At 40.4% G+C, this 21,149-nt stretch overlaps 1 protein-coding gene across 6 annotated transcripts in view; it reads left to right on the top strand.

Annotated features, from left to right (window-relative positions):
* Positions 1-21,149, top strand: part of DGKB (diacylglycerol kinase beta) — a 253,677-nt gene that overhangs the window by 27,411 nt on the left and 205,117 nt on the right. For all 6 annotated transcript variants that reach the window (XM_080974724.1, XM_080974726.1, XM_080974722.1 and 3 more), the window contains 2 exons: positions 14,510-14,774; positions 20,133-20,209. In XM_080974724.1, coding sequence (XP_080830850.1) covers positions 14,705-14,774; positions 20,133-20,209 — 147 coding nt within the window. In that variant the 5' untranslated portion in view covers positions 14,510-14,704. Of the gene's footprint in view, positions 1-14,509; positions 14,775-20,132; positions 20,210-21,149 lie in introns of those variants that run through there.

The following is a 21,149-nucleotide window of genomic DNA, read 5'->3' as shown; positions in this document are numbered from 1 at the left end:
AATTATCATGATGGATCAGTATGAATTTCTTTCTTGGTTAATATTGCTCAAGATACCATTACTGTTTGGTGAGCTTTTCTTGTCTCTGTGATGAGAAAAATAAACTTGACGGATGATCCAGTATTTGAAATGCACAAGATTGAATTCTTACTTCAGCGTGGATGAACATAAGGTCACAGGCATGCTTTTTGTCATTGACAACACAGGAAGAAAATCTGAAAGCTCTCCAAACAGAATTTTGTGGCTCTTAAAATTGCAGTGATAATTCTTTTAGACTAAAATATTCCTTATGGTCACATACAAAATGGACATATAAATGAAAAATGTGAATATAACCAGGCTATAACAGCAGTATGCATCTATGGGAATTGTTATCTTTTCTATATTCAAAGTTTAGACACTTAACAAGCGATTAAAGTTTTAAATTAGAACCAGCTATTAACAGTGACTGCATTTTTACATGTTCTACATTTGTTTTGACAAGGGGTTGTTGCATAACTGTGATAAGATAGTCCATGTAAAAGGAATGAAACTCGGGGATTAAGAGAGAGTTCTTATTTTTACATTCCCCACCCCACCCTGCAAGATAGTTGAGTTCCCCAAATATATGCTGCATGCACTGTTGCTGCCAATATCTTCTGGTTGATGAATTTTAGTTGGGTACCTAGCTTGCCTTACTAGTCAAACCGTACACCTACACCAATCCTGCAGTCCTGCAAAGCTTCTGTTAAAACTGTTCTATGCAGCTGAACAGAAAGCATTCACCTCCTTGACTTGTTTGATGGAAGAGAGGCAAGGCCCATCTAAGACATTCTGCTAAAAAGTTACAGATAGGTAGCCGTGTTGGTCTGCCATAGTCAAAATAAAAAAAAATCCTTCCAGTAGCACCTTTAAGACCAAGTTGTAAGACATTCTGAAGGAAAGGACAAATGATGTCTCCTGCCCCATTTGCCACATACAGAAGCTGACTGGAATGGCTGTGAACTTTACTTCACAGCTGGTGATGGGAGAGCAACCGTTATTGCACCTGAGTCATGCAGGCCACAACACACATCCACAACACACATGTAAAGCACATGTTTCCCTCCAGTCAAAGAATGTCGGGAATTGTAGTTTTCCCCTTGTAGAGCTACAATTCCCAGCAACCCTTAACAAAATGCAGGCTCCAAGGTTCATTGTGAGAAGCAGTGTGGTTCAAATATGCTTAAATTGCGGGGCTTATTTCCAGCCAGAACTTGCCGGAACTTTGTTTCGACACCTCTCATGTGGCTGCCATTGCCCTTATAAGAGAACAAGGGAGGCGTTCATGGTGACTTCCGGCACCTCTTTTTCTAGAAAAAATAAGGTAAAGGGACCCCTGACCATTAGGTCCCGTCATGACCGACTCTGGGGTTGCGGCGCTCATCTCGCTTTATTGGCCGAGGGAGCCGGCGTACAGCTTCCAGGTCATGTGGCCAGAATGACTAAGCCGCTTCTGGCGAATGAGAGCAGCGCATGGAAACACCGTTTACCTTCCCGCCAGAGCGGTACCTATTTATCTACTTGCACTTTGACGTGCTTTCGACTGCTAGGTTGGCAGGAGCAGGGACCGAGCAATGGGAGCTCACCCCGTCACGGGGATTCGAACCGCCGACCTTCTGATTGGCAAGTCCTAGGCTCTGTGGTTTAACCCACAGCGCCACCCGCGTCCCTTTCTAGAAAAATAGCACTGTTTAAATGTATGGAGTGAGTATTAGAGGCAGGTTATGTGGCATACACATCTCCAAGAGAGGAAAACAACTGGGGGATTCAGAAAGAACAGCTGGGTAGACCACCACTGCTGTCCTCTTCTCTCCCAGAGCCCACTAGCTGAGGCAGATGCCCCACTCTGCCAAACTGGCCCTGAGAAAACAGTGACCGTGTAGAATTAAGAAAGGATATATCTGGATAACTTTGAGGTATTAGTCATTGCATCTAGTAGGTCCTGACCTAGTGACTGTGGCTGTAATCTTCAGATATACGTGCCAATGGAACAGTACACAGTCTCTCTTGCATATGCTGTTCTGTAACTGCTGTCATGGTGGGCTTGCAGCAAAAGTGAAAGCAAATTAATTGTAATTCAAATGACCATACAAGAAGTAAAAACAGTTGTGTGTGTTGTTGTTTTTTAAACAAGCCCATAGCTCAGGTGAAACAAATATAATGCAGGAACAGGTTAAAAGACTCAAGCTGGTGGCGGGGAGATATTTCCCTGGAGATGAAATGACATCAAGCTAGGCTCCAGATACGTCTCTCTGAAGTTGGCATTTTGTAGCCACCATTCAAAGGGCTGCCTCCCGAGTTGCCATTTCTCACACTTCACCTGGCAGGGGCACTCTTGGAATTCCCTCTTGCTTGCTTTGAAAAGAAGGTGTCTGGTTTTGTCCCAGATTTTGTATCTGCACCAGTCCTAAATATGGTTAATGCTAACCATCTTAACTAGGCATAGGCAGACTCGGCCCTCTAGCTGTTTTGGGACTACAACTCCCATCATCCCTAGCTAACAGGACCAGTGGTCAGGGATGATGGGAATTGTAGTTCCAAAACAGCTGGAGGGCCGAGTTTGCCTATGCCTGATCTTAACCATGGTTTGCACGCCTTGATGACTATTAACAATGGTTAGTTTTGATGCAGATGTAATGTGAGAATCCAGGGGTAGCCAACACATGGTATCCTCCAAATGCTCACAGAATCGCAGGCGGTAGAGTTGGAAGGGACAACAAGAGTCATCTAGTCCACCCCTCTGCAATGCAGGAATCTTTCACCCTATGTGGGGCTTAAACCCACAACCCTGAGATTAAGAGTTTTGTGATTTACAGTTCCTGTCAGCCCCAGGATGTAAAACCAGGGATTGTGGATGCTGCAATTCACACCATCTGCAGGGTATCACATTTGTTATCTTTGTGCAAGACTAGGAGATTGTGCACTATTTATCATGGTGGCAGCGTATTGTACGGTATGGAATGAGTCACATCCATGTTATTCAGAATGCCATTTCATGGACACAATATGGATATACTCTTCGAATTTCTGGAAACTGATTGTCATATAAGTGACTCATGGCACTTATAAGAGATGGATTTGATTACAAAGAACACTGATTCTTTCTATATGCCCAAGTGAACTTTGGACTTGTGTTTTCAAAGAGCAATCCCCCATGTTGCATTGAAAACTTTGATTGACACTAATGAAGTTTTCAAAAGCAATTTTAGTTATGGCCTAGGAGCCTGCTGTTCCAAAAGAAGAGAAAATCAGAAATTATGCTTGGCACATTCAAACACATCTCTTGGATCCTGGCCATTGCGTATTATCAGAACTGTAGCAGAATTTTATTTAACTAGTTTAATACTTACAGCATAATAACCTGCAAGATTCCTTTAGAAATGGAAAGCATTGTAAAACTATAGTATTGCATAAACCCCAGTTTCCTACTGAAATCATTGTAAAAATATTTTTATGCCATTATTTAACTTCTGAATAACATTTTTCCTGTATTTATAGTTCAGCTGCATGTGTAATGAAGTTTGAAGTAATATAAGATGTTAAATATTTTCATGATGAGTGCAGTGTTTATTGCTTATTAGATTAATGTCAGCTAGAGTTGGGCTGTAATCCATGGATAAAATCTACAACTTCCAGAAAAATATATATCTACTTTGTTTCTTAGGGACCGAAGCTGAACTGTTTCACAAGATCTATATAAATTTTGAAGGAGCTAATGCAGTCATTTATTTTTTGACAATTAAAAAAGGACATGTCTTTAATCAAGCAAAACTGTAAATTGAAGCCTGGCAATTTTTGTTTGGAACTTGTCTGGAGTTTTGTTTCTTAGCCACAAGTAATTATAATTTTCAGGGTTGAAGTCTGGACATATACTTTTTTTCTTATAGAATACTTTAAACACATCAACATAATTTTGCCTTTAATTAAATTAAGTAGTCTAAAATACCATGTCTGCAATGAAAGAGCATGTGCTACAATTCCCTTCCTGAATTCAAATGGTGTCAAATATGCTCACATTTGGTTGGACTGTTTCCAGTGACCAGGATCTAAAGAGCTCCTTTAGCAGCACCCAAGACCTGGTATACCCAGTGGGCTTTTTCTTCTTCTTTCTAACCTTGGCATTCATAGACTCCTGTGCTGTATCACAACCTACTTTTGAAGTTCCGGGTGAGGTTTGCTGCTGGTCAGACTTCCATTCAAGAAAAAGAAATCCAAATCTCCCTTGGGCACATGCAACTAGTCATACAGTTCTCTGGATCTAGTCCAATATTTTTAGGATTAGGCTGCCAGTAAACTGTTTTGATTCATTCCTAGAAAGCACAATAGGGGAAAAATGTTTTCCTATGGTGTGCAATGAACCTCATAATTTCTTGGGCAAATGAAAATGATTCATGGTGCTGCTGCATCTGCAATGTGTGTCTTATCTGGCTGTTTACCATTTTCTCATTGACTTGCCTTTGTTCTAATGGAGTAGATGCCTGAAAAAAACTGATAAGTGGAGGTCAGGCTTCATGCCTTTTTAACACGCCCAGGCTGTGCCGAAAATTAAATGAGTCATCACTGAAATATCAATAGCTGTAGCAATGCGAGTTGGAAAATGATATATGCTGTTGTTGCGGTAAGTTGGCAGGTGTTGCAGGCAAATGGGTGGTACAGATATTAGGACCGGGATCTTTCTATTTATCTAGTTCATTTAAAGGATTTTCATCGTGCTCTTCAGCTGCAAAAGGCTCCCAGGGCAACTTACAACAACTAATACTAAAGACAGTCTAATGCTTACAGTCTAAAAGACACGACACAAAGGGAAAAGGGACTATGAGGGGCTTCACCAGGGTGAAGGCTCCAGCTGTAACCAGGTGGGTGGGGAGATACCACGGGCCATAATCAGTTCAGGTAACTAATCAAAGCTGCAAGGTGCTTTGGGGATGAGGATAGGGCGCTGGTATCTTTGGATCTGCTTTATCCAAACCTTAACAGGCCTGATCCTTGGATTCCTTGGCTTGCTAGCCCGGCACTAGCATACCCAAAGCTAGCAGAACAACTGCTATCCCCCCATCATCTGCTCTGGCTGGTGTGAGCAAAGCTTAATATTTGGCAGTGGGTCTGCCTCTCCGCTCCTCCCTAGCCCCGCTTAGGGCTGTCCAGTTACTCAGTTTAAAAATGCCACTGGGAACAGATAATTGACGCTGGAAGTGCTAATGAGGAAAGGGGATTGGTTTTGTACTGATGGGTGGTTAAGTGTAGCAACCAGTGAAGGCAACCAGTGCTGTTCTCTTTGCTGTAAAGTTACAAAACCGCTCCCAGCAGCTATAACAGTATACTGCATTGAATCTTTTTCTTTCTTTCTAAAGGCATAAGCATAAAATTTCCCACCTACTGCATGACTAATGAAGCTGTAGGCTTATACAAAGAAGTGTGTTCACAGCTAATAAAGCTGAAGACCTTTATTCAGAGCACCCCAGTATTGGACGTTTCATTTTCAATGTTTTCCAACTGAAAAAGAGGAATCAAAACAAACATTTTTTTTTTATGTCAACTGATATTTCATACAATTCATATTTTTATGTCTGTGATATGAAGATGCACACACGCTTGGGAGATCTAAGCCCCGATGCCCTGTTTTCTTCTAACCCTTTTTATGCTACTGTGAACCAGTTAGCTACCAGCATTCAAACTGTAAAGAGCATTGACATAATTTGTAATAAAAGCAAAGCTGAAGCATAGGGAAGGTGAAAGAGAATTGCCAGAATCTGTAGCTATTCTGATCTCGTGGGCAGTTTCTTCCAAATGTGATCTTGCACAGTTAAAGCAAACCAACTGAAGGTTCCCTTATTGGCTTGTTTTTTTCCTTTGCTTTTAAGTGTTGTTTCAGTTCAAGTTAAGGTTGTGCATTCCTATCCTAAGCATTGGTGCCACTAAGGCTGCAATCCTGTACCACTTACCTGAGAGTAAGCTCTATTGGATTCAGCAGGACTTTCTTTTGACATGCATAGGATTGTGTTGTAAATCTACTTGCAACGCTGTAACATTCTTTGTAGCATTGTTGTGCGATCACAGCCCTGTAAAGTTGGCCCTTACTGTTATCTCCACATTCTAGGTTCCTGGCTAAGAGACGGTGACTTCTTTAAGACCTCCTGTTGTGTTTTATGACTGAGTTGACATTTGAACCAGCCATCTTTGGATTGCTGCTCATTCTCTTAGCCACTGTGCAACACCATCTCTGTATCTAAATCAACTCTGGCAGCTTTGAGACCAGTGGCTTAAGAATGTTTTTCACTATTTTAGATTTTTTAAAAATAATAATTATGTGTTTGGAATCCATTGGGAGGAAGGGCAGGGTACAAATTCAATAAATAATTTTTAGGAATAGTTTCCTTGCTCACATGGAGTGTCTCCACCCCCATCATTCAGCCCGGACACTGAGGTCCAGCGTCAAAGGCCTTCTGGTGGTTCCCTCACTGCAAGAAGTGAGGTTACAGGGAACCAGGCAGAGGGCCTTCTCGGTAGTGGCGCCCTCTCTGTGGAACGCCTTCCCATCAGATGTCAAGGGAATAAACAACTATCCCACCAAAAAGAACAACATCAAAAACTAATCGGACAGTTTTGAAGAGAGTGCATGTCGGATCTCGTCTTCAGTTTTCCTTTTTCTGGGATCCGTCCCTTGGAGCTCTCCGGGCCCCAAGCTGTTATCTGGCTCTGCTCAATGACCCACCCCTGTATCATGGTGTTCACCTTCTGGTGCCGAATATATCGGTCTTTATGCCTCTGTGCTTTTATGTTTGTACATACTTTATGGGCTAATAGCCGTAAATAAATAAATAATAATAATAATAATAAAAACTATCCGACTTTTAGAAGACATCTGAAGGCAGCCCTGTTTAGGGAAGTTTTTAATGTTTGAAGTTTTATTCTGTTTTTAATATTCTGTTGAAAGCTGCCCAGAGTGGCTGAGGAAACCCAGCCAGACAGGCAGGGTAGAAATAAATTTTATTATTATTATTATTATTATTATTATTATTATTATTCCTACTCTTATTGCAGCTTTAAACTTGGAAATTAAGACAATGTTGATTTAACCTTCTAGAAACAATAGTCCATGATGCTTTAAGGCAGACTGGATTTCTCCTGGTATTACCCGTTTTCTGCCCCTTAAAAACAACAGCCACACGCTCATTGTTTTGTGAAGGAGTAAAAGTAGAATTTACTTACATAAAATGTAAAGCAGCAGTTACAGTAGCAAAATCAAGGCAGGTTTATAACTAATATCTAAGTTAGAAAAGTACAGAATCTAAGTTCAAAATGGTGCCTGAGATGCAGAGCTCAGACATGCATGTGTGGTCAGTTTCAATGCATGGTGAAGTAAAGAGAGATGCCCAGGCCCAGCTGTAGTGTTACAGCTTCCTGTCAACACAAACAAAGGAAGTGATCTCAGAGTTCTCTCGAGCAAATTTTATAGGAAAGCTGTGAGTACCTCGGCCCTTTCATGTGCCTATCTAGCAAAACATGAATGGTTGATTTGACTGCAATAATGTCCCACATAAATAATAAATAGTGAATGTTAGGGTTTTCCCCTGTTGTAATTGTTGGGGGCCTTATGCCTGTGATGGCCACCCACTACTCTTTATCTTTTTCTCCCTCTTACTCTCCATCCAGACAATTGACTGAGGTCTGAACTGATAACTTGCAGATACTTTTTGTCCTCCTTTCATCACTTTATTTGTTTTCAGCCGAGGGCCTTACGCTGTTGCCCTCAGCACTTGAAGCTTGTTTATTATAATTCCACAAGATTAATTAGTGTCTAAGTAATCTTGTGGAAGAATAATAAACAGGCCTATGATGCTAGGAGCAACAGTTGATTAATTCTCATTCCTCCTTCCAGAACACACACACACACACACACACAAGAACACGTGTTCTTCAACAAATGGTTTTTTATGTTAGGCTAAGACCTCCCCCCATCCCATGTGCATTGCATAGTGAAAGCAAGTCCTTTCATAGAGATCCCTTTATTCTTCCAGAAATGCACATGCTTTGAGGCAGTGATGGGGAATTTGCTTCTATTTCAGGGCCATATTCCCTTCTGGCCAACTTTATGGGGTCCACATGGCATTAGTGGGTAAGTCCAGTGGACAGAACGAACAATGAATGTAAATTGAGCAAGAGATTTTGTCGGAGTTCAATGACATGTTCCAACTAGGCAAAAAAACCAACCAAACAAAAAACAGGTGTGTAAGCAGAGCCAGTGGGGGGAGTGACCTGGGGAAGATTGCATTGGAAGAATTCCAAATAAAGGGCTATGGAGGGGGCAAATTTGGGCCTCAGGCCTGAGGTTCTTCAACTCTGATGCAATACGATCCCATGGGTGAGTGCCCACCAACATATTTGTTTCTGATTTCTACCAACTGGAGTTTCCAAAGGATCTTCAGAAGCTGGTCCCATGCACAGTGCATTACAGTAAGAGTTTGAGGAAACGATATGTAATGTGCAGGGTTAGAGCTTGTATGGCCCATATGAAAGAAGGAAAGGGGATCCCAAACAAACAAGCTTTCAACAATCCAAGCAGAAGTGCCAGTGTAAAGGCAGCTTGTCTTATCGCTGGTTAAGGAAGGAAATGGTCCCTAGATGCACCCATTGCACTGTGCTTCCCATTCCAAACATTGGGAACCCCAAATCTACTAGGGTCTCTAGTCTGTGGTTGCTTGAAGCGACGAGCAGTGGTACATATCCCTATCTCACCTTTTCTGCCTTCAGTCTGTTCTGTCTATTCTTTTCAGTGGCATTTTCTCTTACAATAGATACACTAAAAGTTACAGCCAGTATCTGAAGTATATTATTGTTCCAGTTATAAATGTTATGCATAATGAGTGGATCTGAGAAGAGAGATCGTATCTGAGAGAAAACATTTTTCTTACAATAGCAGAATTAAAAAGATACAGAATATGTTTTCATTATTATGCAGGGGCACGTAGACAGATTACAATGGAAGACTTTTTGCTGCTTTATATTTTAAATCAGACATTCTTTCGAATTACAATAAAGCATTTAGAATTCTGAAAACAAGGTCCTTGAGATTTTTTGTAGAAAGCTCTTGAATTAAGTATTCACTTGTATGACTCAAAGTAATATCAAGTCTGAAAGATAATTCGATTTAGCTTTGTCACCCAAAAGGCACTCCCAACTGGAAAAGGAAGGAGCTTTTGTGTGTCCAGAATTTTAACTAGCCCATTTTAAGCATTTTTAAAATAATTAGCATGGGTGCGGTTTTTTTAGAGAGAAAGACCAAAAATGTGAAACATGAATTGAAATATTCACTGCAGTGTTTAAAACATGATATTAAATACAGTATGGGCTTTTTAAACCAAGGAAAATATACTAGTGGTTGGATCACAACTTAATCATACTCAAGCGTATATTCATTGAAATAGGTGAGTAAAATCCCATTGCTTTCAGTGGGTTTGACTTCAACCCAAAGCCCTTATTGAGTCTTCCTTTCCTGTAACTCTAGTGGATCAGCTTTCTTAAACACGAGGAGCTCTTTTCAGATGATAAGATAAATGTGTGGCTGTCAGGTGGTATTAGGATTGTGCATTCTCTTCATGCAAAACATCTGAAAGGAGCTTTATGTTTGTTGAGTTGACTCCTGGTAATCTTTTGCGGGTGTGTAAGAGTTTTAAATATTTTTTCACCTCTCTCCATTCCTACTAGAAATCTGTCAAAAGTATTTGATTTGTTGTCTTTCTTTCTTTCTTTCTTTCTTCCTTTCTTCCTTTCTTCCTTTCTTCCTTTCTTCCATTCTTCCTTCCTGCTTCATGTTGGAATCTCTTAGTCATATAACGTTCTTCCAATGTTCTAAGACCTTTTCTCCTTTGCAGTTAATTTGCCAGATTTATCATTTAAGCTTCCAATGGTTCTATTGTTCTCTACATCATTGACCCAAGCATTGGCCTTGTTTGGACACATTGCTGGCTATAAGCCATAGTTAGACAAAGCAGTACATGTAGCTTGAGTACTCCCTGCTGTGCTGCTTCCTTCCTTGAGCAGGAAAACAAATTATATAGTGGCTGGTTTACGGTTATGTCCTAACACACACCTGTGGTCCTTCTTCCCACCGAACAAACTTTGATTGAGAAGCCAAATTTAAGGTAATACAAAGTCAGCTGCTCAGTGGTTTGTTTTCTTGCCCAAGGAGGGGAGAAACAAAGTGAGAAGGGATTGAGAGGGGTGCAGAACCAGGCAGCATGGTTACAGACTAATTTGGCTAATAACATGCTTTATGGTCAGTGATATGTGTAAATCATTTATGTCTAAACATGTATATGGTCAGTGATGACTAAAAGTGATGACTGGTTTACACACAGCACCATCATTTTAACAGACAAGAGCATCTGTCCTATTCCTTTTTCTTTCTCTGAGCTTACAATAGCTTCTTGATCAGCTATTGATGTGAATGTTGATGCTGATTTGTTGAAATGAAATCTCTTTTATTAAATTGCTGAAGCAGGCTGTCACTGAACTCTGCACGCTGACATTAAAGCTCTGGAATGTAATATAATTAGCAATCCCAGTAGTAGCTTTAATAGCATTAAGTGTTAAGACAACAATAAATTACATGGGACATCTATTTAAAAATAAGCTGGTTTTCAGAAAAAGAATTCACCGTAACCTGAAATGAAGCCTCCATGATTTTATTGAAAGTTCCATTGTGAACTTTTCCTCCTTTGACATGTTAATTAACCAGAGAACATCCTCAAATTTTAACTGTAGACGATTGGCAGAATGAGCTGCACTGACTGTAGATCTTTCTTTCCCCTTTTTTATGGCTTGCTGTAATCAGAGGAGAAGAGGTTTGGGGCACCAGTGAGAGTTGGGTCTACAGCTTCCCAGGGGTGCTATCTTTGTGCTACTAGCTTTGTACAGTCAGTACAATATGTCTCCTTGTTGTGTACATGCCTGGCATAGGAGAACATTCTGTCAGCATAGTTACGTTCAGTGCGCACCTGCCTTCCCATTGTGGAGGTTGCTGGTGGTAGCAGAGGGGGATAAGGCGGCAGAGAGGTAGCCACAGTGTGATGATAATAGAATCCTAGGGTTTGAAAGGATCCTGAGGATCATCTAGTCCAACCCTATGTAATGCAGGAATATGCAGTTGTCCCGTACGGGGATTGAACCTGCAACCTTGACATTATCAGCACCATGCTCTAACCAACCGAGCTATCCAGGTGTGTTGGATTGACTCCACCACTGTATCTGTCCCACACTGACCTCCCTACCCCTCTCCCCCTTGGCTGCTGGCAGTGACCTCTACATTAGAAAGGCAGGTGAGCAGTGCCTCCCCATCATGCTCTGCCCAGACGACTGCTTTGAGTTAGTAATAGTGCCAACTTTAAATAAATACAGACAGAGACCAGCAATAAAGCATTGCAGTGAATCGCCAGGTCCATTTCTATTAAGGACTCCAGCCAGCCCAGGAATTTTGTAGCGGGGAAAGGGTTAAGTTTATTCTTGCTGCACCTCCTGAAACCTCCCCAGTGTTGCATCTAAAGAGCTTAGGTTTGAGGATAGCTGCTACTCTTGAAACCGGTTAGGGAGTTTTCTGGAGAGGGAGAAAGGGGAGAGAGAGAGAGTATCCTTTTTAATTTCCTTCCTCTTGAAAGAAGTGCAGGGCAGGAAAAAGTGTTGTTCATAAACTCATGTTGCATATCGCTCTCCAGTTCGTGGCTACAGCTGCAAGCAGGCTGGCTTGTTCTCCTTCCACCAACCCACAATATGCACTCATCATTCCACAGGTCCTTGAGGCAAGTGAGCTTGTCGGGTCATTTGAAAAAATGATAGCAATTTGCAGGCTAATGTCCTTTTGTGTACCTGGGTCCCTCGAGTGCGCAGAAACCATGACCTTATGATTAGGTGGCCCTGTTTCACCAGCAAAATGATAGGCAAGGGACCACACAAGTTCATTGTTAGAAGGATGATAATTCTTACCTTGCTGACATTTTTGTGGCTTATTTACGGTGCTAGTTAATATAGTTTGTATGTGCAGTTTTCTATTGTAACCTTTCAAGTTCTATGTTTTGTATGCTGCCTTGGGCAATGTTCTATTTGAAAAGTGAAGGATAAATCCAGAAAGTAATAAGATGCCTACATCCACTTTTGGGAGACAACTAGACCACTGATGAGTTTCAGCAAAAGGACTACCATCATGCAAATATATGCTGAAAGATTAATATATATGTCCCTAAATGCATGTTAAGGGACGCAGGTGGCGCTGTGGGTTAAACCACAGAGCCTAGGACTTGCCGATCAGAAGGCTGGCGGTTCGAATCCCTGTGATGGGGTGAGCTCCCATTGCTCGGTCCCTGCTCCTGCCAACCTAGCAGTTTGAAAGCACGTCAAAGTGCAAGTAGATAAATAGGTACCACTCCGGCGGGAAGGTAAACAGCATTTCCCTGCGCTGCTCTGGTTTGCCAGAAGCAGTTTAGTCATGCTGGCCACATGACCTGGAAGCTGCGCTGGCTCCCTCGGCCAATAAAGTGAGATGAGTGCCGCAACCCCCGAGTCGGCCACGACTGGACCTAATGGTCAGGGGTCCCTTTACCTTTACCTAAATGCATGTTTGGGTTAAAAGTGGGTCTTGGGTTTGAAAAGGTTGAGGATACCTGACCTAGACTACTGAACACTAGTATTATGTGCTAGTATGCATGGGACTGTAGCCATAGCCGTGGATTCCCTACGACGGTTACCACATGCTCTTCAGTAAACTAACTTTCTTTGTTTTGATGACAGAGCTCTTGTGCTTTTGTAACAGCAGCATGGTTGACAGAAATCCAGCTGGTGAAACTTCCTTAAAAATGCACCTCTATGGGACAGAAAGCACCACAAATGGGATTTCTGCCTATTATGTGACTTTTGCAGAGGCTCAAGAGTCCTCCCAAAGACTTCACTCGTACTCTGTCCCTTGTCTCCAGCCCTGCAATGGATGACATGCAACATCATGCTTTAGAAGGGGGGAATCTTTTGACCATTATTGTTCACCAGAATCCCTTTCCTCTGCAACTATTACAGTTCATTTGTTCGTTTACTGCAATTTTTTTTACATCTCAAAATAATTAACAACTTGGCATATGAGGGGAAAATATGATTTAGGAAGCAAAGGTGCCAGCTGAGCTGAGAGAGTACTTTATTCTGCTTGCCAACTAATTAATGCCAGGTTTAGATGCTGAATCCAGAAAATAAAAGTCTCCAAGGGAACTCCTTCAGTAATTATTGACTTTGGTGCAGTAGGATCCTTGTTTTAATAAAACAATTGGGGGAAAGACTAGGATAAAAGAGGATGAAAGCTTCTATTGAGACACATCCGTATTACACCTTGAGGGTGAAAAGCTCTAAAATAGTTTATTATAAGGGGAAGTATTAGGTGGCATGCTTGGCATAAGAATTCCACTGGAACAGTCCTGGAAAAGCAGCACAGAGGTTTGAAGAAGGTTTCTATCACAACATGTACCATTCTAATTCTTAACCATCCTTGTCTGGTTTGTATGTTATGTAAGCTTTTACTTCTGCTCCGCAAGTTATTGAGCAGTATGTCATGGATATTTTCCGGCTCACATTTTTCTATGTAAAAAAACTTCCTATCCTTGTTGAAAGTGTGTTCCCTCCTAACACATTGCAGATTTAACTTGCATTCTTAAACTTTTTTGAATCTTAATGGTTGTATCCGAAGTAGCACTGCCTGAATGTTCTCTTAGTGCAAAGATTACCATGTGTGCAATAAATTTTTAATATATGTTTAAAATGCATATTTGAAGTTATGGATATAAGAAGCATCGGTTTCCATTCCAACTTGTTTGCTGCATGTACCATTGTTTCTGTTCCGCTGCACTTCACTTTCTGAAAAGCTATGTCATTCATCTCGCTGGCCGCTGTGGTGGAATTTTACATAATTATAGGGAACCCAATGCAAATGGGGGGAAATGTCGTGTATTGCTTGCAGACTGACAACAATGAATGCCAATCATAGTTGCTGAATTGATTTCTCTTCTAGACATGGGATGAGTCAGAGAACATAGGCAGTTTCTGTTTCTGTCTGAATTCTTCAACATCCATAATTTGAAGCCCCAAATAAGTTGTTACGTCATTTGATGAGTATATAGTAGGGTCCAGTCTTACTGTTGTCCAGAGATCCTAGTTCCTTCTCATGCAGTGCGAAACCTGCTTGACAGTCATATATTAGGGTCAAAATTCCAGCCCTGATCTTCAGCTGTGTTGACTTCTGAAAAGTGTAACTAAAAAGTGTACCTAATAAAGCATAAAACTTTGGATTGCAACTAACTGCATAAAGTTTCCCATGTCTAAAGCTGTTGGTGGTTGTGGAAGACAAAAATGATTTGCCATACTCGTGGAATGTTTAGGAATATTTTAGCATATATCATCAAAAGCAGCACATGCACATTTCTGCATCTCCTAATTGTGGCTTTTACTTTTCTTTTAACAGTGTTTTCATATACCATCAGTGCCAGAAGCTTCAGAAAATTGGCACCATCTAGAAGTTAGCGCAGATTGATTTTCTTCTTCCTGGATATCTGATAATTTGAGAAACTAAACTGTAAAAACTGCTGGGGGGGATTTTGATTACCTCCACTTGAAGCAGACAACAATACTGGTATGTAAACTGCACTTTGCCATCATTATGATGAACACGGAGAAATGGGCTAACCTCAGTCCTTCGGAATTCTCTCAGCTTCAGAAGTATGCAGAATGTAAGTACTCAATTTTTTTAAACTTTTATATTTCTGTGTATTTGTATCAAATTTTCAGCTATATGAAAATGTAAGACATAAAAGTGTCCAAATGCAATTTGCTGACGTAACAATTTTTTTGTAAGTAAACATATGTATATAGAGAGAGAGAGAGAGAGAGAAAAATTATTCAGTTGTGTGTGTGTCTGTCTGTACTTGGTTTTCGAGCAGCTTAGTTCTCGAATGTTTTGGCTCCTGAATGCCACAAACCTGGAAGTGACTGTTCCGGTTTACGAACTATTTTTGGAAGCCGAACGTCCAACGGGGCTTCCGCGGCTTCCTGCAGGAACTTCCTGCAGCCAATCAGAAGCCACGCTTGGGTTTCTGAACATTTTGGAAGTTGAACGGAGTTCTGGAACTGATTCCGTTCGACTTCCAAGGTACGACTGTGTGTGTGTGTGTGTGTGTGTGTGTATGTATGTATATATATATATATATATATATATATATATATATATACAACAACAACAACAACAACAAATAATTTATTAAATTTGTGAGGTCCATGCCTTTACACAAAATACCATAAAACATTATTAAGAGATAAACAAAAAGATTATAAAAGTAAGCTAAAATTCATGCCATGCTGTCCCAGCAAGGAAACTACCCAATAAACCCCACCATTCAGGGAAGAAGATACAACAACAGGTTAGGAGAGCAATGGGAGGGACCTCACCGTTTCATCCAGGAACCATACCCTAGTTTTCATAGCCTTCACCACAAAGACCGCTACCACGTGAGAAATCCGTGGATCAGCGTCCACCAGTAAAAACTTTACTTGGTCCTCAGAGTTGACTATTGATTTGGGAATAGTTTGTAACATCGCATCCCTGAAGGCCGAATAGATGGGACAATACAACATGTAATGTATGAGATCCTCTTTGGATCTCATATAACAAGGACATATCCGCTGCTCTACTGGGATTTTTGCATATCTGCCTGACAGATAGGCCGTAGGAATGGTTTGAAAACGGGCCATAGTAAAGGCTCTCCGAAGAGTGGGATTGGTGATATTCGCCAAGTAATTGGCGCAGATTTTGACTGCTTTCAGTCGGGGAAACCAGTGGGAGGACCCTGGGATCTGTATTTTTGTGGTATCTAACAGAGCGTCTCTCTCCAGGATCCATTTCCGGAGTTTGTCCGGGCTCCACCGTTTGAGGATATTAAACTCCGGTAGGGTGTATCTAACCAGGATCTCAGATAAGTTTTGGCGCCAAGTGGTGTTCTTTTGAAAAGATACAAAGGCTTGTTTGGCCAATAAGGTGTTTGAAGTGTTTGCAAGGTTGATGTAAAATCGTAGGAATCTTAAGTAGGAATCTTAAATATATATATTCTGCCTTGACAATTGAGAACTCTTCCAAAACTTGGTATCAATTATTGAAAGGCCTCTGAAAACTGATGATAGAGGCCCAGATCTGTTTTCCATGCCTACATTTTGGTTAGGTTGTTGTTTCGCTGCAAGTGGCCCTGATCCTGTGATGATTGGCCTTCCTTGAGCTCAAGAGGCTATGTGCTCAGTCTGAAAATGATATATAGAGTAGCTCATGCATTCATACCTTTGTGCTTTTCCAAGGCGAGATAAAAAGAAATCTTAAATTTTCTATGATTTCTCTGCTGCCTCTTTAAAGTTTTCAATAAAACCACCAGCTACCATACTAAAGGCCAGGATATTTTGTACTCTGGCAAGTAAGTATGGCCAGAGGCTAGATGACTGTGTATCCAGAGGCTTTGCAGCTTAATCTGAAGCAGAAGGAAAGAAAAACTGGAGTAGATTTTCTTTGCTGAGAGAGAGAGACTGCTGAAAATAGAGTACTCTGGTTAGAAACCTGTGGCTAGAGGTCATATCAGTGTGTGTGTGTGTGTGTGTGTGTGAGAGAGAGAGAGAGAGAGAGAGAGAGAGAGAGAGAAGGGGAGAGAGAGAGAGAGAGAATGGGAATAGAATGGCAGTCTTGGGGGGGAAATAAAGAAGATTGTTCTTTGTGACAATTCAGTGCTACGGCATTGGTACTGTAGCTGCCTAGAAACCTAATGGGAGAACAGGATCTGCTGGGGTTTTAATGTTGCAAATTTCTATCTTATGTTCAGCTTTCATGCATATGTAAATAAAACCTTACATCATAGAAATACCATAAACCTGTCCTCTTCATTTCAAGGAAACCAATTTTGGGGCACAACCTGGAATCCCAGAATCGTCTTGATAGCTTTCTTTTTCTTTTTCTTTTTAAAAGTGTTCTGTTTCTAAAATTTGGTTTGACTAGGATAAAGTTGGCTCTTTGACATTTTGTTCAGAACACTGGGCAAAATTTGATCCAGCCTTGAAATTCAATTCAAGCCCAGCTAATGTAAATTGAAAAGAAACTGCTATTAAGGTGACTGAATGACGTATTCTAGGTACAGTATATGCAAAACCTTTTAGCTCTTTCTCACTGGAAACTTTTGAAGCTATTTTTCTCCCTCTCACCTAACAAATTTGACATTACATTTCATTCTGATCTAACCATTGTGGTTGCAGCATATTAATGACCCTCGGAAACAAGGAAAGATATATGAAGCCAGCGCTATTTGTTTATTGCAAGCAGCCTGTTAATTCTTTTTGTATAATATAAGACATTTCTGAGATGCAACTGATATAAATCAGCCCACATCCTCTCACTTTGGGTTAGCACTTTTTATACCTTGCATCTATCCAGTTTGCTGTGTTGACATTTTCGCAAGGCATACACATAAATGAAAGTACATAATAAAAACTCTGCTTTCAGAAAATGCAATAGACAGACTAGTTTACAGCAGAGAAAAAAACACTTTCATTTTTTTATGTCTTATATTAGGAAGGTTTGAGGTTCATTTTGCAATTTTTTGCTAACCTCTCCATCCCCACTCTTGTTAATTAAGTGAGGGGGTTGCTTGTAAATACAGCCATTAACTGGAAGAATTCTTATTTCTCCATTTCCTTCGGTATTTTAGAGTTCTACTTGGTGTGGGTGGGATTAGAATTCAGATTCTTAATTCAATAAATTGAAGCCATAGCAGTGGCAACTTTTTGCTCTTAAAGAGAACTTGTTGCCTATTGTGCGCTGGGGTGGGGGCATATTTTGATGGACACTTGTTTTTTCTGTACATCCAGAAAGTACCAGCACATACATCACAGCACAATCCCAACTGTGTCTACTCAGAAGTAAGTCCTCTTGAATTCAATGAGACTTACTCCCAGATAAATGGCATGGTGGGGGCGGGGGAAGTTAGGATTGCAGCATAAATCACTTTGAAAATAATATTGGAAAATTAGATTGCAAACCTGTCCAAAAAATAAAAACAAACGTTATGCCCTCACAAAACCCCATAGGTTTGGAAACAGGATATAGATTATATAAGAAGGGAGTAAATTAAAAGCTACTTACTTGATTTTTGTTCTCATTTTATGGATACAGTGGTACCACAAGTTACAGACACTTCAGGTTACAGACTCCACTAACCCAGAAATAGTATCTCAGGTTAAGAACTTTGCTTCAGGATGAGAACAGAAATCGCATGGCAGTAGCGGGAGGCCCCATTAGCTAAAGTGGTACCTCAGGTTAAGAACAGTGTCGGGTTAAGAACGGACCTCCTAACCCGAGGTGCCACTGTAATTGATACTTAAATTGTCACAATCCCTGATTTTCTGAAACTTGTACTGCCACTCAATAAATTTGGGATGTTTACATCAACAGAATGCAAAGCAATTTGTAATATTAGGTGCCTTCTGGTATTGGCGGCTATGTCCCCCAAAAGTGAAGTCCTCTGAAGCAGCATCCTATGAAGTGCAAGGAACGTAAAATCAGGCATTGTGTGTACACAATTGTACATTTGCATCCTTCTGGACATACACTGCATTTGAAAACTAGATAGCATAATTTATTTAAATTCCAATGCATCATGCAGACTTATAGTGTCCATGTTTTACAAACCAGTTCTAGATTTGTAAGGTACCATTGATAGGGAGTGTTTATTTAGGTTAGGAGACTTCATGGTTCTATATACTGAATCAAGAATGGAGTTCATTTTTAGTTTAAACAAGCCTTCCCCAACCTGGTGGCCTTCGTGTATTTTGGACTATAACAACAGCCGTGCTGGTTGAGGCTAATGGGAGTTGTAATCTATAACATCTGGAGGATAGCGGGCTGGAGAAGGCTGACCCTGATCAATTTCTTTCACACATGTAAGACACACAAAAACCCCTACCTGGCACTTTGACATGCATGCTGTGCGCAACTTTCCCCTAACACGGCAAGTAGCAGCACTCTGCATGTGCAACTTTCATTGAGAAAATGGAACAGAGAGAAAATGTTCATCCCCCTTTTCTCCTCCAGCACCACAGTCTCTGTCTGAACTGCTTTTGCTATGGCTGCCATTTGCATCAGCCACTGGCCTTTGAGTATAAAATGCAAACACGTCTAAACAACTAAGCATTGAAACTAATAATTAAAACACCAGCTGTTGCAATTTGTGTACAAGTATAAACACTAGAACACCATGAAGCAGATAACTGAGAAATATTGTAAGTCACGAAAATATCTGTCTTCTAGTACAGTATTATGATTCTAGGGCATTGTCACCAAATATTTACAAAATCTGTTCCAAACAATTCTTCTGAAGACTTCTTTGATCCACCTTACATTTTCATGTAGCTCATGAATTTTATGTTCCAGTTTACATTTTCCACCACCTATTAGTAATTATATATTGCTCTTCTTTTTAGATTATAAACTCATTGACCTCTTGTTCTTCTAAGCTTGCTATTCCTCATTTGTGGTTCTGAAATATTAAAAGTTTCCTATAGGGTCATAACGTTAGGCTCCTTGTGATCCTCATGCCTCCTGTCCTTGCTTTTCTAGCAGACATCTCTGATGAAGGATGGGACTAAAAACTGCTATTTTTTTTCTGGCTGTTCTTGGAAAAACCTATTTTTTTCTCTAGGAATTAAAAGGATTTTGCTTCAATATTGTCTGGGAATCCTTGGATATCATTCTGTTGGTACTCACTTTATATTGTGCATAGTATTGTAGTAGTATGATTTAGGCAGCAATAAGTAACCTTTAAATAACTGCTGGGAGAAGCATTAATGTTTATAATTTAGCCTATGCATGTGTTGTTATTCATTAATGTTTATCTAATCTTCTGCCATTCTGTTGGTTTTTCTTCTGTTCATTTGGAGGATTGAAATTTTGACTATTTGTTGAAAACAGGCTTTGGTTTTGGGGTGGATGACTGATTTAAATATACTGTACTTTGTATTCCTTGTTTTGTACAAGATGAATAAATTGATGTCATCCCTCATTGCAGATTCTACAAAGAAAATTAAGGATGTTTTGGAAGAATTCCATGGTAATGGTGTGCTAGCAAAGTACAATCCTGAAGGGGTAACTTTGTCTGTCTTTTCTAACTTTTAGATATTTGCACTAGTTGATTGAAATTAATGTTTTGCATTCTACTTTTTCTGCTCTCTTTTCAATTTTTAAAGTTGCCTGACACTTTGTGCTCCAATTGATATAAAGTTGGACTCTGGCAAATCAACAGCTCTGTGCAAAGAGCTGCAGTTGGGGTTTTGGCTGGTGGTCTCCACCCTCCATGCATGGTTTTTGCTTTGTGAACTGAATAAACCTATGTGGATTCTGTGCCCATGATTTTGGCAGGACCATGCAGCGAGCCCACATGCATATAACTTATAGGCAGGTGGTGTCTTGCATCCAGAACCTAAATGTGGCTGTGTGGCAGTTTTGAGCCATATCCTGATTGTGGTCATGGGTGCAATATTTCATTAAATTCCTTACCTGTAAAATGGGAATGAAATCAATGGATGGTTGTAATGATGAGTGTGAGATGCTGCTGAATCCCCTTTAGGACCATAGAGAGAGATTCACCTTTGTCAAGTGAGAGAAATTGGGCAAAGTTGGGTGTAATTACCGGTAGATCATTAAAGGTAGCCTGTTCACTGGGAACATTCAGTACAAATATAGCAGTTCCTTGCACACCTACATTAAAAATGGTGGAAACAAGCAATCAGAACTTACCCATTTGGGGTCTTGTTTCAGCTGGACCCTTCAATCGTACTCCTGCAACATTAGCGATTTTCCAGACCCACACCAGACATGGTAACTTGTGCCTTCCTGGTGTGCTAATTCATATGCAAATGAAGTGACATTGCTACATGGCCAAAAAAGGGGCTATCCAAAGTTTATACCATTTGTTAGTTTGTGCTAGAGCAATTTCTTTGTGCTTATTACTAACTACATATAAAGAGACTTATTATCACTTACCACATTATTACTTTCTGATCTTCATAGTTGTAAAAAGACTTTC

This window comes from Podarcis pityusensis, assembly GCF_964106645.2.
Source record: "Podarcis pityusensis genome assembly, chromosome: 12".
In the NCBI taxonomy this organism is placed as follows: domain Eukaryota; kingdom Metazoa; phylum Chordata; class Lepidosauria; order Squamata; family Lacertidae; genus Podarcis; species Podarcis pityusensis.
The sequence above is the reverse complement of the archived record's forward strand: the minus strand, read 5'-3'. Positions and strand labels throughout refer to the sequence as shown.